We start from the raw sequence: 13336 nt of genomic DNA, 5'->3' as shown, positions 1-13336 counted from the left end.
AGACCTTCTTATTCTCTATTATGTAACCTCTACCCTTGTAGATGTGTCTCATGCTGGCTTTGCTTTGGTTTGCTTATTGCACAAATAGGTTTAGGCGTGCAGTGTGTTTCTCCACTCAGTTTACTGTAAGATATTCTTCAACACACTCTTGAACCACACCTCCTACTTCCCTCTTATTCCTGAATCTTTTCTTCTTTCTCTCATCCCTATCACCATCCTCTTTTTACTGCTTAACTGTAACCTTCCATAGACTTAACAATCTGTCCTGCACTTTGGAGAGGAGGGAGAAGATGTCTTAACTGGAGGAGGTGATAGAAAAGTTCATCATTCAATCATGTGATATGAAAGGGGGGAGGGGATGGAGGGATAGGAGAGAGAAGTGGTAAAGGTGGTTTAACCAAAACTAAGTCTGCCTTTGCCCAATGGATGGTCCCAGACACAGGCAATAGAGGCAGCAAGGACTGGACTCAGTGGGTTTAAGGACAAAAAGAAAGACATGAAGTTGGAAGAGGTAGGCACTGGGGAGGGTCCAGGGGGAGTTGGAGGAAGGGAAGAATATGATCAAATTACATAATACATATGTATGAAATTCTCAAATAAATATTTATATAACTATATATGCACGATTTAATTATATAAAACTAAACATGCACAACTACCTTAGTATTCAGCTGGCTTTCATTTTTAATACATTGTAAAATTATATGCATATATATATTTTTTTTCTTTGTTTTCTTTTCCAGATACCCTTTGGCCTTGGGAAATAATTTTCCTTTGTTGTGGTAAACTTAAAATAATATATAGGGCTATATAACATTTATTATTGCCCTAAGATTATCACAGCAGAATGATCTAACCCGCTATCACAGATAACAAGACACAGACACCTGGTAGATTTTATAGTTGCCTTATTTACTTTGGTCAGGGCAGATATTCCTACCTACCCTGTCTGAATCACTTCACCATCCACCTCCCAGCCCCCATCCAATGCCATCCTCCTTAGTCCTCCTATCTTCCATCCATAATCTTATAAATACTTGCTTTTTTTATTCTTTATCTGAGCCATTTCACACCATTATTGGAGTCCTTCCTCCCAATCCCACATGGATTCTTTTCCAGCTAACCCATCATCATCCTCCTTCTTCCTCTCTTCCTCTCCATCTGTCCTCAAAAGCCCCGGAACCTTGCCATACCTACCCCATTCTGCCCTGCCCAGGTCTAGGCCATTTAATGAACTAACCAGATACAATGGTTTCGGCATCTCTATACAAAACAAGGACTGATGTATCTGGCGGGCAGTAACCAGATCTTGAGTGCCAATAATTAGCATTAGACCAACCTCCAACATTCCTTTGTGTCCAAACAGTAGTTCAAAACTGTCTTCTTTGGAGGCTGGAGATGACTTAGCAGTGAAAAGCATTTGCTGTTCTTGCAGAAAACTTGAGTTTGCTTCCCAGCACTCATGCTGGGCAGCTCATGAGCACCTGTAAGTCTGGCTTCAGAGATTTTATTGTTTTTTTTTTTTTTTTTTTTTTTTTTGGTGTTTTTGTTTTGGAGACAAAGTGTTACCATGTAACTATAACTGACTTTGAACTTGCTATATAGACCAGGTGGGCCATGACCTCACAGAGATCCACCTGCCTCTTCCTCCTAAGTGCTAAGATTAAAGGTGTGACCAACCATACCTAGCTAAAAATTTTTTAGATTTACATATGTATATGTTTTGGCTGCAGGTATTTGCCACATGTATGCCTGCTGCCACAGAAGTAGGAACAGTTGTGAGCTGCCAGGTGGGTCCTAGGAATTGAACTGGTGCTCTTTACCACTGAGCCAATTCTCCATCTCTTCTTTCTGACTTATTTCCATTGAACTTACTTTAATACCTGTGTATCCAGGGTGGTAGCTAGCTTTATGTCACTTGATACAAGCTAAAGTTAACTCAATTAAGAAAATGCCCTATAAGAACCAGCTGTAGGGCATTTTCTTAATTAGTGATGAGGAAAGTCCAGCCCACTGTGGGTGGTGCCATCCCTAAGCTGGTGGTTCTGGGTTCTATAAGCAAGCCATGAGGAGCAAGAGAGTAAGCAGCACCCTTCCACAGCCCCTGCATCAGCTTCTGCCTCCAGGTTCCATCCCTGTTTGAGTTCCTGCCCTGACTTCCTTCAATGATGGACTACAATGTGGCTGTGTAAGCCAAATAAACCCTTTCCTCCTCAACTTGCTTTTGGTCATGGTGTTTCATCACAGCAACAGCAACCCTAAGACATCCAGGATGGCATAAAAAAATTAATTTAAGGAGAAAAGAACTGCAAGTGGGAAAGGTTTAAAGCCTTGCTTTAAAGACCCACATGAAATGGTGAGAGTACAGTAAAGCCTCCACTGGTGTATAAAAAAATAAATCAATCATCATAGTTTATTCTACTCTTGAGTTACCTTGCATGAAGTAAAGCAGCAGCAACCAAACAAAAATTCTGAGAGAGGTAACCTGAATCCACCAGCTGCTGAATAATGGAAAAAACACCACTCGAACAAGCCCCTTCCGAGTGAGAGATGTCCATGGAATCTCAGGCTTGGCTTTGGCAAATGTTGAGCCTTGAAACAGTCAATAAACAAAAGGAAACGGTTATTAAAATCCAAGTAAGAAATGCATACCTGCACTTGTACTGATGCCCACTTGTCACCTTAACACCCACTCACACCTACACCCAGGACCTCTGGCCCAGCGGTGGCATCTCTCATGTGAGCTGGGCACTGCCACCTCAATCAGTAATCAGAAAATACCCCAAAGATATGCCCACAAGCAAATTTGAATGAGGGGTAACTGAGGTCTCCTTTTCTCAGGTGACTCTAGTTTGTCAAGGTGGGAGATGAAAGAAAGAGAGACTATGTAATATGTATACTAAAAATCAGTTTTCCAACTCACCTCTGATTAAGTCAACATCAATCAAGTCTGATTTTATGTGGCCCATTTTTTTTGGTTTGTTTTTGAAACCCTATGATAAAACAAAACAAAAACAGAAATGAGCGAGGAAAAAGCAGTTCTTTTACTGTCTTCTTCCTTCTGGTGTGGTGACAGGCAAGCCTCTGAGGAGCACCCAAGGCTCTTCTGCTGTGCAGTCCCCTGCTGTGAGTGCGCGTTACAGAGCCCCACTCCTTGGGGAACTCGAGCGGTGCACTTTAACTGCCTTCCGTGTGTGCACACTGTCACTGGTCAGTTTATCAGGGTACAGCTGACACACTTGGGGCTTCACGGCAGGAGAGTTAGGGCTGGGCACCTCCTCTATTGCCCTAAGTAGCAAGAGAGAATTGCAATACAGAATTGTTTTTTCTGGAGTCTCAAGGAATCCTCCAAATTTCTCCTTACTTGAGAGTTACAGGCTGGAGGACTCTGAGTGGGAGTTTGCAGATTAAGCTAAAGGGCTTTATTATCTTGATTTATGGTTAACCTTCACCTACCCTGAAGCCTCTCCAATGCATTTTATCCAAGGCAACATGCCAAGTTTCCTACCTAAGGGCACTATTGTCTTTTAAGGTACTGGGGGATGGAGGTCTAACCTTTCTGCACATAAACTCCACTCAGTTCCTATTTTCAGAGCTCATTTTATCCTCAGACAAAACCAGGCACCTCCAAGGTCCCAGAAAGCTGCTGAGCAAGCTGGCTATCCATCAGCATTCTCCTCTGAGATCCGGATACTCCTGGAACTGTCATCTAAGAGGTTCCTCTTTAGCCCTATTTCTTAATATTGTGATGTATCCATTTCATAAAAATCCCTTTATGTATCTACTTTATGTGATTTAGCCATAAATATTCTTCAAAGAACAAAAAACCACTTTTCTGGGACTTGGTCTTCTACATTTCATATTAACATAGCTTAATATGCAGTGTTACATGTATTTAATCCACTTATCTAAAAGCAATGTAAAAAGTCTAGTTTTTGTTGCATCCCCCAAGTTTCCAATAATTCTAAAACTGATCATTGTTGCTTCAAAGAGGTGGCAAATCCTGTTTTATTAGATTACAGAAAAAAGAAAAATGAAAACAAAACCCCTGAGAATCTGAAAATCACAATAACCTTACCATACAGTGCGTATTTATGAAATTATCTTTTGACTTTCTTGCAAACTTTTAGTTTGTCAAATACTTTCACTGCTATTAATCTTTTAAGAGATAAACTTTAGGTAGAATGATGGTTCAGCTGATAGAGAGTTTGCCACTCGTGAGGACCTGATTCAAATCCCTAGAATCCATGGAAAGCCAGATGCACAACACACACGCACATGCACACACGACCTCACACTCCTATGGTAAGGTGGAAGACAAAGACAGGCCAGGTGCCTGGCATGCTCATGGCTAACAAGAGACACTGTCACAAACAAAGTGAAAAGCAAGGAATGATGCTTAAAGTTGTCCTTCGACCTCCACACACATGCTGTGTGGGCACACAGTGCCACACTCACAAACACATGTATACTACATGAGTCATACACACTAGGATTGGGGGGAGAGAGGGCAGATGAAATGACTCAGAGGTTAAGAGTACTTGCTGCTCTTCCAGGCAACCAGCTCCGAACTCGTAGAAGGCAGCTGACCCATTCATAACTCCAGTTTCAGGGAAGCCAACACTCTTGTGGTCTCCAAGGACAGGCACTGCACACAGGCAGTTTAGAGACTGACTGACACTATTCTTAGTTGGGGTTTTATTGCTGTGAAGAGACACTATGACCACAGCAACTCTTATAAAGGAAAACATTTAATTGGGGCTGGCTTACAGTTTCAGAGGCTTAGTCCATTATCATCATGGTAGCATGAAGGGAAATAGGGTTCTAGAGAAGGAGCTGAATTCTACATTTTGATCTGAAGGCAGCAGGAAGTAAATGAGAAATACTTCCTCCAACAAGGCCACACCTACTCCAACAAAGCCACACCTCCTTACAGTGTCAGTCCCTATGGGCCTATGGGGGCCATTTTTATTCAAACTACCACAATACTCATAAACAAAATAAAGCTTTAAAAGAGACGAATTTTAATTTCATGTTCAACTAAAACCTGTAGGAGATACTTCCTAGTCAAGTTTTAAAATCAGATGTTTAACCATCAAAGTTAGTGTAAAAGGTTAAGCAGGTTTTACTGTGCAAGTATGAGGACCTGAGTTTGAGTCTCCAGCTCCCACGTAAAAAGCTAGGCATGACTGTAGGTAGCTGTAACCCCAGCATTAGGAGGAAGGCATACTCTCAGAGCTCAGTAGCCAAACTCTATATAACAAGGTTCCAAAACAAGAGGCCTTCTCTCAAGATGGTAAGTCAGAAAATAAGAGCAAGCCACCTAAATTAACTGCTGGGGTGCTTGTAATGCACACACAGGGACACAACATACCCACAATTAAGGAAACCAGAGCCCAGAGCGCTGAATCAAGTTATCCTCAGTCTTAACCATTACACATCCTGAGTTTTGCTACATGGAATCAAACTCATTCCACAACAACAAAAAAAGAAGGTTTAGTTGAGGCAAACAATATGGCTTGACCTTGAAAGCTTTAATGAGGAAAGCCTGGGAACTGTAAGTGCTTTCCTCACTGGTTACACACAACCTACATCTTACAAGCTAAAGACTGAAGGAAGGAAGTGCACTCATCACCTATATGGCTGCCTAGACCTCTGCAGAATCCTCTCCCACAGTAAACCCTAACAAAACTGTAATACTGTGACACTAGTTTAGAAGCACCTTACCAAAACCCTGAACAGATTATTGCAATCAGGATAAATCCACTGACATACAACCTTAAGGAAAGAACAAAACACTGAACATAACTGCTGCAACATCATTGGACTGTGTGTGTAACTGTAGATGGATGGATGGATGGATGGATGGATGGATGGATGGATGGAGCCCTGTAATTCCTATTTCCCAGGGTGTTGGATTTTCATTTTACTGCCACTAAAAGAATAAACTACAATAAAAAGACGACGCAACCTTTGACTTGTTATCGCACACTGTGCAGACTATGGGTTGAATCTGCCATGCTTCCCCAAAGGCTTATGCTGAACATTTGGGGAGACTTGGGGAAGCTGTGGAAACCTCAGGAGGGAAGGTTTCAATACAGTAAGTCAGTTCTTGGTGATGCTGACTTATACCTGTTCCCAAGTTCCTTCCTCACTCTCTGCTTCCTGTCCACAAGCTGAGCCCTCTCCTCTTCACGCTCCTGTTTCCATGATGTTGGACCTTACAAGGAACCCAGAAAATGGAGCCAAAAGACCATAAGCAAAATAAGTCATTCCTCTTTTTGTTGTTTTATCAAAAATTGTGTTTGAGACATGAGACAATAATAACAGAGAGCACAATGTCAACAAAAAGCAATGACATGGCAAATATAACACTGTAAGTAATTGTATAGCATACATCTAACTCACATTAAGAAATGAAAAAAAAAGCCAGAGAAAAATTCCTCAAAGAAAATAATACCTGGAGATCAAACTCAGGACTTGATCCTAGGTGACAGTGGCCTGAAGGGGTGAGCCACCTCACCAGCCCCACATCTTCACTCCTTTTCCCATGTTCTCCCATATTGTTTAGAGATATGATAGTAGCTTTTTCTTCCAACATTTCTACCAAGTATATTTTAAGTCATTTTTTCTTGTACTTTCATATTTGTGAACAAGTACTCTATCACTGAGCAACATACAACCCCAGCCCCACATTTTCATCTATGACATCTTTTTTTTTTAATTTTTTATTATCTTTAGAGACCTTCTAGAGTTGATAGATAAACTTTATATTTACAAATTATTTTTTACAAGTGCTATATTTTTAAAATGGAATGATGGCTATAGATCAGGTGAGCTTTCTTAACACTGACGAGTAAACATGTTTTGAAGACTATGTATGTGTGCAGAGGGTCCCTATAAGACTGTTCAGTTTCAGTATAATCATCTTTACAACAGTGGGAAAACAATCCTCACTCCACAGAGGCCAGACTTCAAATGTGAATTTTGATCTCTTCACGGGCTAACAACATGCAGTACAATACTGTCCTGTGACAATGGGCAGTAATAACTCACAGTTACCATAACATCACAAGCGTAAACAGCCCACACCCTGCTAAAACCAGTGTTGCTAAGCTTGGTGCTCAGGTTAGGTGCAGTAACTTCTGACAGCATTTTCAGTTTATAACAGACCTACTCACTCTTCGAGCTCTCGGGAATATATGAACTGTAATTGGCATGTTATATAATACATCTCATTTTTAATCGTATCTAATCACTTAAATATATTAATTACTGTTGTGGTTCTTCCACTATTTGTTTAGTCAGTGTGGATCAAGGCCTTGGTATGTAAACTACACTGACTTCAAAATTGCAATCTTTCTGCCTCAGCTTTTCTCCCAAGAACTGATAACAGGCATGCACCACCCACCTTAATTTTTTAAAATAAAATTATTCCTTTTCTACTTTTCCTTTAAGTTTCAAATATCTCATGAACTTTATCCATTTATATTTACACATAGATCTATAGATTGGATACAGCTTTCTGAACAGTAGCCCGCACTGTAGAGGTGCTGGCAACCATTTCACTCTTCCGATTGGTTTCTATAGAAATTCCACTGTCCTCTTTAGAGACTGGCTTAACAGCAGCTTGACAGCCTGGCTGCCAGGCTCATTTGATCCTCAGTATTAGAGTATCAACTCAACTCATATTTGTTTCTGGCATAGAACTTTCAGCCTACCGAAGAGCAAGCTGCAGTTCTGTCTTCTGTGAGGGAAAGAGGTGTGTGGAGGAAGGAAGGTCCGAGGACGCAGCCATTGCCACCATACATATGTTCCTGCAGTCCTGTCTTCAGTTCCGCACAATGACCTGATGAATCCAGTTGTCTTTCAGAAACTGAACAGAGCTTTTCCTAGTTTTTTACCGGCTTTTCCCGCAGCAGACACTCAAGTGCTTACTTTCTTTACTTCCCACCTGCTTCACAGCTTTCAGAATTGTACGTTAGCTCCATCTAATGTAGCCTCCTCCGCTCTGCTCATACCTCAGAGCCATGAGCAGGTAGTTTCAGCTGGGTTTTTGGCACTGTCCTAGCTGCTTTAACTTTCAACTTCACACAGCCTAGAATCACCTGAGGAAGTCTCACCTGAGGGATCGACTAGTGATCTGTGGCCCTGTCTTAATTGATAACTTAGGTGAGTGCGTTCAGTCCACTGTAGGTTGCGCCTCTCCTAAGCAGGTGAGCCTGAAGCTTTATAAGAAAGCTAAATATGCATGAGCCAGTGAGCAAGCCAGTGAGCAGAAAGCAGTGTTCCTCACAGTTCCTGCCTTGTGTTCTTGTCCTGACCTCCTTCAGTGACGATCTCAAAGTTTAAGCAAAATAAACCTTTTCTTCCTCATGTTGCTTTTGGTCAATATTTTTATCACAACAGAAAGAAAACTAGGATGAGCATCCTTGTTAAAAATCATCTTTGTTAAAATGTATAACAGAGCATAGTTGGCTACACCTGCCCCATCACTGATAAGGCTGCGGTAGGAGGGTCCTAAATTCAAAGGCAGCTGAAACTACCTGGAGAGCTCCAGGTCTGCCTGGGTTCACAATAAAGAGTCTGACTCCACAGATGAAAAGCACTCTATTAATGTGGTAAGAAGGGGCTGGAGAGATGGCTCTGTGGTTAAGAGCTCATGGCACTTGCATAGGACCCACCCTAGACAATTTCCAGCACCCACAATCATCCACAACAAATTAGTTCCAAAGGATCCACTGCCTTCTCTGATCTCCAAGGACACAGGCATGAGAAGATGAGGTAAGAAAAATCTAAATCTAAATCTGCAGCAGGAAGTAAAATCCTTTTAAGGATCAGGAAACCAAAACCCAGACAAAACTACATGGATCTGTTAGGAATCACAAGGCTATAGGACATAAAACAATATCTAATTTTCTAGACCAGCCATTTCTATTACACTACTGATGTGGCTAGTGGCTCACAGAAAAATAATTAGAAAAGATTTAGACAGTTAGAAAATAAATTGTGGGATTTATTCATCTAAGCCCCATCTTCCATTAACAAAAAGGAGAGCTAAGGAACCTGTGAAATTAGCTATATACTGTGTAGCTCAAACAACTTTTTAGATGACTGGATTATGAAGAAATGCATCCTGAGTAATGGTTAAATATATCCCACCAAAGATACTTAAAGGTCTAGTCTGCTCAGTGTAACTTAGATAAGGAGAACACTTTTGAGTTGTACTTACCCATGTTTTTAAAGTGTTGGGAAACGTCTGCACCAAATCTTTTCAAAAGGGGTTCAAAAGCAAGGATGTGCTAGCAGTTATGAACGATTTCCAAGGACGAGACCCCAAAGCCAGTCCTATCCGCTTCTCTTTGGGCTTTTCTCAAAGACTACCAAATTACAAGTGGCCACTCAGCAACCACTCCATAACCAGTATTTTCCTTCCATGTGGTGACTTGCACAGTAAAGTTTAACCTTCCCCTCTACTATTACAAATTAACCAACTGGCATTATTAATTACAAAGTAGTTTTCGGTTGTTTGGTTAGCATGAAGAAACTGAAGACGGTGCTCAGTTCGAAGGGTAATGTCCATAGAAGCTTAAGAACCTGAAAAACTTGAAGACTCACCTCTAAACCAGTAATTACAGTAATTAAAAAAAAAAAAATGGGGGTGGAAGGCTAGATAGGCCAAATATGAATTTAATTTGGCTTGCACAATAGTGATGATGATTATGAAGAGGAGGAGGAGGAGGAAGATGAAGAAAAAGAGAAAGCGAAGAAGAGGACTACTACCCTTTTAGAATGTGGACATTTCTTTGTTAAACGTGTGTATTTCCAGATTCTCTTGAATAAATGTCTGGCAATACTGGATTTGAACAGTCATATGGTAAAAAACATGACCAGAAATAAGAAAGCACATTGCCATTTACCTGCGACATCTGCTGCTGAGGCTACATATCTGTCCTTTATCATTACCCAGGCACTGCTTTCTTATAGAGTTCAAAAAAGAAAAGAATGTATACTTAATGGATAGTGCATATTCTTTAAGTATGATCCTCTCTTCTCTTTAAAGCAGTAACAAAGAAATCAATTTACCTTAATCTGAGTCTGTTCGATTGACTTTTCCCATATCTGCTGATCATATGCTCCAATCTGAAATAAGGAGCAGGCTATTTAAACCGATGCAAAGGCAATCTTTGTATCTAAGTCAAACCTCACAAGGCCATGAAACTATTAAATTTGGTATCTGGGAAGTGTGTTTCTCACATAGTAAGTTCATACTTCCAAAGGCTGTTTAAAAAAAAAAAAATAGACTAGATCTAAAAAATAAAAAAGCAACACCCCAAATATTTTAAATTAAAAGATATCGCCACTCCCTAAGGAAAACAATAGGAATATGAGAAAGGAATAAGAGGAAAGGAACAGCTCAATCAGCCGATAGTAGCAATCTGGGCCATGCAGGTAAGGATTTCATTCTTTATTAAAATAAAAAAAATAAAGTCTGATAAAGCAAAGCACTGCAGCGGTGTGTGTATGCTGCCTGGAGATAGGTGACTTAACAGCTCACATCCTGGAACCTAAACTGGGGTTTATAATGACTTTGCACATCAGTCTTTACAGTTATGCTGCGGTATTATATGAGAATATGTGCTATTACCAAACTTAAGGAAAGTTAACGACCGTCTTTAAGAGAGTTTTCTGCAGGAAATACGGTTTACAAGTAAAAATTACTGTTACCTTCTTCTGATACCACGATATAGCATCTCTCTCATTTGAGGCCATCTGCGTCTCCAGCCAGAGAGTCGGATTTCACTAAAAACGAAGGAAATGTCTCGGTAAGTCCTGGTGCTGAAGGTTATTGTTCCCATTGGGGGCTGACTTAAAATCTGCTTCTCTCAGCCTCTCCATGAACTGCTCTTTCTCCAGATGCTCGCGGATAAGAAGGAAAAAGAAAAAAGAAGAAAAAAAAAAAAGTGTGGGGGAAGGGGGAAACGGGCACAGAGGCAACCAAGAAGCCTCTGCACCAGCCAGCCCAAGTACGGATGCGGCGACGGCAAGGACCGGGCCGGGCCCACCCCCGCGCCCTCCTCCTCCCCGCGGCCGGCTCACCTGGTGCCCGCTGCCGGCCGGGCCCCCGCTCCTCAGTGACCCCGGCCGGGCCTGGAGGCCGGGGGCGAGGCGGCGGGCCCGGCAGGCCGCATCTTCCCCCAGAGGCCCCGGCCGCCGGCGGGGCCGTTACCATGGAGACCGCGGCGGCCGGCCCAGCCCGGGAGGCCGCCGGCCGCGCTGAGCCCTGAGGAGCGCAGCCTGCAGCAGCCACGGACACCCGACCCGGGCGGTCACCGAACCCGCCCTGGGAGACGCCGGGAACCAGCTGGAAGATGAGCGGAAGGAAGCGGGAACGGTGCCTTCGCCGGGCACCTCGGCACCCGCCAGCGCTGGGGACGCGGCTGGAGGCCAGCCCCGGGCCGGCGGCGGCGCGCGTCGTCCGGGAGGGACGGGCCGCGGCTCGACGAGCTCCGGGGAGATCAGACGCTTCCGCCTTCCGGCTCCGCCCCGGCCGCCTTCTGGCAGCCCGGAGGCGGAGGCCGAGCGGCGCGCCGCGAGTAACCCTCGACGCCTAACGGAAAGTCACCTCCGAAACAACCCTCCCGGCACCCATCGATCCCCGGGAGGCTGGTCCCGTGGTGCCAGAGGTTCCTGTGCGGGTCTGTAGCATTTAGCGTGGTGTCTACTTCGTCTAGCCGTGGCCCCTAGGGTGGACGAGGTGAGAAACTGGCGCCAGACCCGAGCCCTGCGCACGAGTTCTCCGTTCTTGTTGGGCAGGTGTTTGTGAATTTGCGCGGCCTGGAACGCGGACAGGCGGCCTGTAGCTTAGCGGTTTCCTCCCTCGGCTCTCAGCAGCTCTGGTACCTACACAAGCCTAGGAGGGGCTGGAGAGATGGCTCAGAAGTTAGGAACACTGTCTGCCCTTCCAGAGGTCCTGAGTTCAATTCCCAGCAACCACATGGTGGCTCACAACCATCATATGAGTTCTGGTGCCCTCTTCTGTCATGCAGGTGTACATTCAGGCATACATAATCAATAAGTCTTAAAAACAAAGCCTAGGATAGAGAATGCACAAAGCCCGACCGCGCTGGGTGTTTCCCCAAATCGGAAAAAAATAGCTGTAGGGGCTGTTTTTAATGATTCAGAGGCCCAGAGAAAGGGCAGCTGGGCGTTAACGTGGATATTTAAATTTATGCCCAAGGGGTTTCTCAACTGTTGTTCTCTCTGTACAGTCTGTGCATGTCAGTAGTTGGTTTCCAAGGGCCATTGTCTTCAGCTTACTTAAAGTTGTCTCCTTTCTTGTCCTGGGCACAAAGCATTTAGTTGATGTAAGGCTAAAAATGGCTGATAGCTTTCCTATCACTTGAGAATGCCCAAGAGGCAGTCTGCAGCTTATAGGTAGTCTTAAAAGGGTCAAATGAAAAATCTCCATAATGTAAGCCGACTAAAAAGTAACACCCACAGGAATAACTTTTAAAAATTTCTTCACCTACAAATTGGCAGTGGTTACACTGTTTTTACCCTTTCACCTGTTAAGGGCTAAACTAACAACTGTGGAGTTTTAGCAGCTTTTCCCTTCAGTTCTGCTGAAGAGCGTAACTCGAGGAATGACCAACTAATCGCTAAACGACAAACAAAAATTCACCCTGAGACCTAAATTAACACCAAGAATAAAAGCATCTGACTTCGTTGCTGAACACACAAAGTTTCTGGCTGTGGGTGGTACTCTCAGGAACAGAATTAGTGGTACAGTAGCTTATCATTTTCCAAGAGCCCTGTTAAATATTTTCGATTTTATTAGGATGCTGCTGTGTAAGGCAGAGCTCTGAACCCACAACAGCACTCAGCCTGCTGCTCCCTGTAATGACCTGTGATTTTAGGAAATTGGTTCGATTTTCAAGTCTGCTTTCTCACTTGTGTTGTGGAGATAATTACCTCCCTACTACTGGCTGTGAGAATTGATGAGATACCCTGAGATGAGATGCCTTCTGGGAACTAAGTGCTGTCAGAACAAACATTTCAACTACACAGTTCACCCAAAACCTAATGAGAAAAAGAACCCATTTTGTCGTGTCCCATAGTCATTCCATATCTGAAAACTAAATACCATCTTATTAGGCCATGCATTTTCAGACATACCTACACTGCCGAAATGAAAGCTTAAGGCTGTTCAAGTACTTAAGTGCTTAAATAATTTTAGGCAGCCATAAGGATAACTGTCACAAATACAAGCTTCATTTTTCTTCAAAACTTAATATGGATGTATCTGACCTTTTCTTTGAGAAAGAAAAGTCCA

General features: G+C 43.0%; 1 protein-coding gene across 2 annotated transcripts in view; it reads right to left on the bottom strand.

Moving 5' to 3' along the window:
* Phtf1 (putative homeodomain transcription factor 1) overlaps positions 1 to 11497 on the bottom strand; it is a 34190-nt gene extending 22693 nt beyond the window's left edge. The window contains exons 1-5 of one of the 2 annotated variants that reach the window (XM_055628751.1): positions 11101 to 11497; positions 10729 to 10803; positions 10087 to 10143; positions 2924 to 2993; positions 2434 to 2592 (exon numbers count right to left, since the gene is read on the bottom strand). In XM_055628751.1, coding sequence (XP_055484726.1) covers positions 2434 to 2592; positions 2924 to 2993; positions 10087 to 10143; positions 10729 to 10773 — 331 coding nt within the window. In that variant the 5' untranslated portion in view covers positions 10774 to 10803; positions 11101 to 11497. The remainder of the gene's footprint in view (positions 1 to 2433; positions 2593 to 2923; positions 2994 to 10086; positions 10144 to 10728; positions 10804 to 11100) is intronic. The other variant, XM_055628755.1, reaches the window with a different exon arrangement.
* Between the last annotated feature and the right edge of the window lie 1839 nt (positions 11498 to 13336).

This window comes from Psammomys obesus, unplaced genomic scaffold (assembly GCF_907164565.1).
Source record: "Psammomys obesus unplaced genomic scaffold, mPsaObe1.curated_primary_1811, whole genome shotgun sequence".
Lineage (NCBI taxonomy): Eukaryota > Metazoa > Chordata > Mammalia > Rodentia > Muridae > Psammomys > Psammomys obesus.
This window is presented reverse-complemented; position numbering and strand designations above follow the sequence as displayed.